Source organism: Babesia bigemina, scaffold Bbigscaff_73103, assembly GCF_000981445.1.
Source record: "Babesia bigemina genome assembly Bbig001, scaffold Bbigscaff_73103".
Classification (NCBI taxonomy): Eukaryota; Apicomplexa; class Aconoidasida; order Piroplasmida; family Babesiidae; genus Babesia; species Babesia bigemina.
The window spans coordinates 1-2,980 of NW_012237270.1; the positions used below are offsets into that span (position 1 = coordinate 1).

General features: G+C 48.4%; 1 protein-coding gene across 1 annotated transcript; it reads right to left on the bottom strand.

Moving 5' to 3' along the window:
- Positions 1 to 327: 327 nt before the first annotated feature.
- BBBOND_0004460 (hypothetical protein, conserved) lies at positions 328 to 2,895 on the bottom strand (the record flags this gene model as incomplete). The annotated part of the gene is made up of 1 exon (XM_012915278.1): positions 328 to 2,895. The coding sequence occupies one exon, from the start codon at positions 2,893 to 2,895 to the stop codon at positions 328 to 330; it is 2,568 nt and encodes an 855-aa protein (XP_012770732.1).
- Positions 2,896 to 2,980: the final 85 nt, after the last annotated feature.

Consider the following 2,980-nt stretch of genomic DNA (forward strand, 5'->3'; position numbering starts at 1 on the left):
CCTTTTTTTTCCGGGTGAGGGACCCGGGGGGGCAGGCCCTGAAGGGGGAAATATGTTTTTGTTTCCTTGGGAATGGGTGAAAAAAGGTTCTTAAGAACAACAGGCTTTGGACTGAAGAGCTTCCCCGTTGGAATTCCCCCCGATCCCCTAAAGAACAGGGGGGGCGGGGCTGCAACTTCGGGAAGAACCTTCCGGCGAATGCCTGGTTGAACCTGAGGTTCAACAGTCAACGTTGGAGGGTCTACGCATTCTGGAGGGGCAACAGTCTGTAAAGCCCGGCTGAACCACTGCTGATATATCCGCGCCGAGGTCCACCTTGCGTGCCAGTTACTTCAGTGTTGCAGCACTGAAGGGAGAGCTCGGGGATTGAGACATATACGTCGATTGAGTAACATGCTGTTGCGTCAGAACAGGATCTTGAACTGATGAGTCAGAAGATGCAACAGAATCGTTACCACCAACTGCATGAGGGCTTTGATCAGCTTCAGACCCTTGCGGGTTCTGATGATCGCTACCAGGAGACACAACTTGAACAGAGGTTACAACTACCGGGCTGGGAGACTTTTCCGTATTTTGATTATTGTCCTGCATCGGATTTACTCCAAGTGTGCCGCCGTGGATGGGTGTACCCTCAAGTTTATTAGTTCCTTCAGCTATTTTAGGCGTAATAGGCTCTGGCGCTTTAATAACGGTAACTTTCTTCTCCGGAACCACTTCCTTGGGTAGTTCAGGAACTGCAGTAACATCGTGGCTAGCAGGTAAGGGTTCTAGCTGTGCTGGGGGAGGAGGGTGCGGTAGGGACGTAGAACTACCTGTAGAATCTGATCCCCCAGTACTACCCATCTCCCCTGCCGTACCATTCCCTCCTATGCCATCACCGCCATCCGAAGCAGCTCGATGAGTTGTGGGATGTATAGCAGCGGCACTCGAGACAACTCTATCGGTCGGCAAGGTTTGACCATTCGGGGGGTTCGATACAGAAGAAGACACCGACACACCTGGTTGAACAAAAGGATTTGAACTACGCGCCTGGTCATTTGAATCACCGGAGGTGCCGCTGCGCCCAGGAGTAGCGGGAGTATGAGATGAGGCGATATGGCCTGGTTTTTCTTGGGGACTGACAGATGGAATGTCAGGCTCTTGAACTGTTGTTGTCGACGATGTAGCATGATTTCGACTCACTGAAACACTTGGCGCTGGAGGCGCTTTAATTTCTACGAGCTGTTGAGGTCCCGCCACTTGTTGACTGGAAGAGTTATCAGCATTTTGAGGTTGAGCAGCTTTTTGAGCTGATGAAGCTTGAACATGGGAAAGCCTGGAAGCTGTACGACTCTGAGCCACTGATTTCACTTGAGTGGCGCTACGTTGGGCGCCACTTCCCCTGCGATACCCTGCCCCTCCACTTCCTTTTACCCGTCTCGCACCAGACTCCATCTGGCCGCCATTTCCGCTATTTCGATTCCCTCCGGCTCCTCTGAAACCTTGAGCTCCGGATGAGTTACCTGTTGTGGGCTTGGGTGGTGGCGCAGGTCTGGCAGGTCTCGGGGGCCTAGGCGCAGGCGCCGGCCTAGGTCGTGGTTTTGGAGGCGGAGCTGGAGTACATTTCTCACCATCCAAAATCGTTTTAAGTTTTTTTAGCCCACCATTTTCATCGCTGCCAGTAAGCGTCTTGATTACACTTTCCCAGTCGTGTTTCAAACCCTCATACGGTGCAGCCATCTGTCCAAAGCTGATGCTCTCAAACGTGAATCCGTATGGAAAGAGATTGTATGTGAAATGTGGTCCCAGGTCTGCGTAATACTCCATAAGCTTGGAGGCGCCATTTGTATATCTGGTCATATCGAAAAGATCATAAGCATTACTAAAAGGCTTGATTCCCGTCATATTTTTAATGACCTGTTCCATATTATGTCTCAACCACTGCGCTGTAGCCTTCGCAAAATCTTGTTTTTTCAGCTCTCCAATACCCCTTCCATAGCCGGTGAAGGCAAAGCCTTCGTTCTTGAAAATTCTGCCGAATTGTTCTTGAAGATGTTCACAATGACGCTTTAAAGATTCCCAATCTATGGTACAATTCCTGCTTCCCTTAATGCTCTCTTCCAATTTTTCTTTTAACGCTCCGCCATTATTCTTCTTTGCCTCATCAGTCACAATCTCGCAAAACCTGTTTACCAATGCAAGAGCATTCGCCGTGTTTGGTTTATCTGCGCCTGAACTTTCAGATAACACTGAAGTGGCGAATACATCACGGAAAAATTGGTCATCATGTTTTCCAAAAATGGCTTTAAGGTCCGTTACCATGGAATAACCACGGGAGTAACCGCCCCAATTATGACCGTATTTTATTTCTCGTCTAGTGAAGCCGCCGGGTAAAATGCCACCGTACTCATGTGATTTATTCGAAAAAAGATACTTATTAAGATCACCTCCATAATCATACCCAAAATGTTTCCACCATGCCACTTCGTACCCAGGCCAGTTTTCCTTCCACCCCCCTCCTCCGAGTGGCACGAACGTATAAGCCACGCAATACCGCAAATAATAAATTGCAGAGAGGAACTTGGGGATGCACTCCAACAAAGCTTTGACAAGTATATCTGCGTCTCTGATTTCCGCATCGCGGGACATTGAGGCTCCGGATAGAAACTGCTGTTCAGGGACGTAATCATAAACCAATTTTTTATAAAATGTATCCACGTGGCCCAGGAAGGTAGACAATGATGATGCGATTTTACTTTGATCGAGATTATTATAATATTTTGCAAGTTTTTCACGCAATCTGCTGGCAACATGTGATTGCATATCCTTTCCCTTCCCCTCGGTGTTCAACCAATGCAGAAATATCAAACAGTCGCTGAGACTAGTGAGAATGATCCCGCCTTTTCGCGCCGCCATCGTGACTTATGAAGCCGTCAACAAAATTCAACCAGTCGCGCTACGCTTACAAAAAGGCAATTAAACCGTCCATACTGTCTGATAT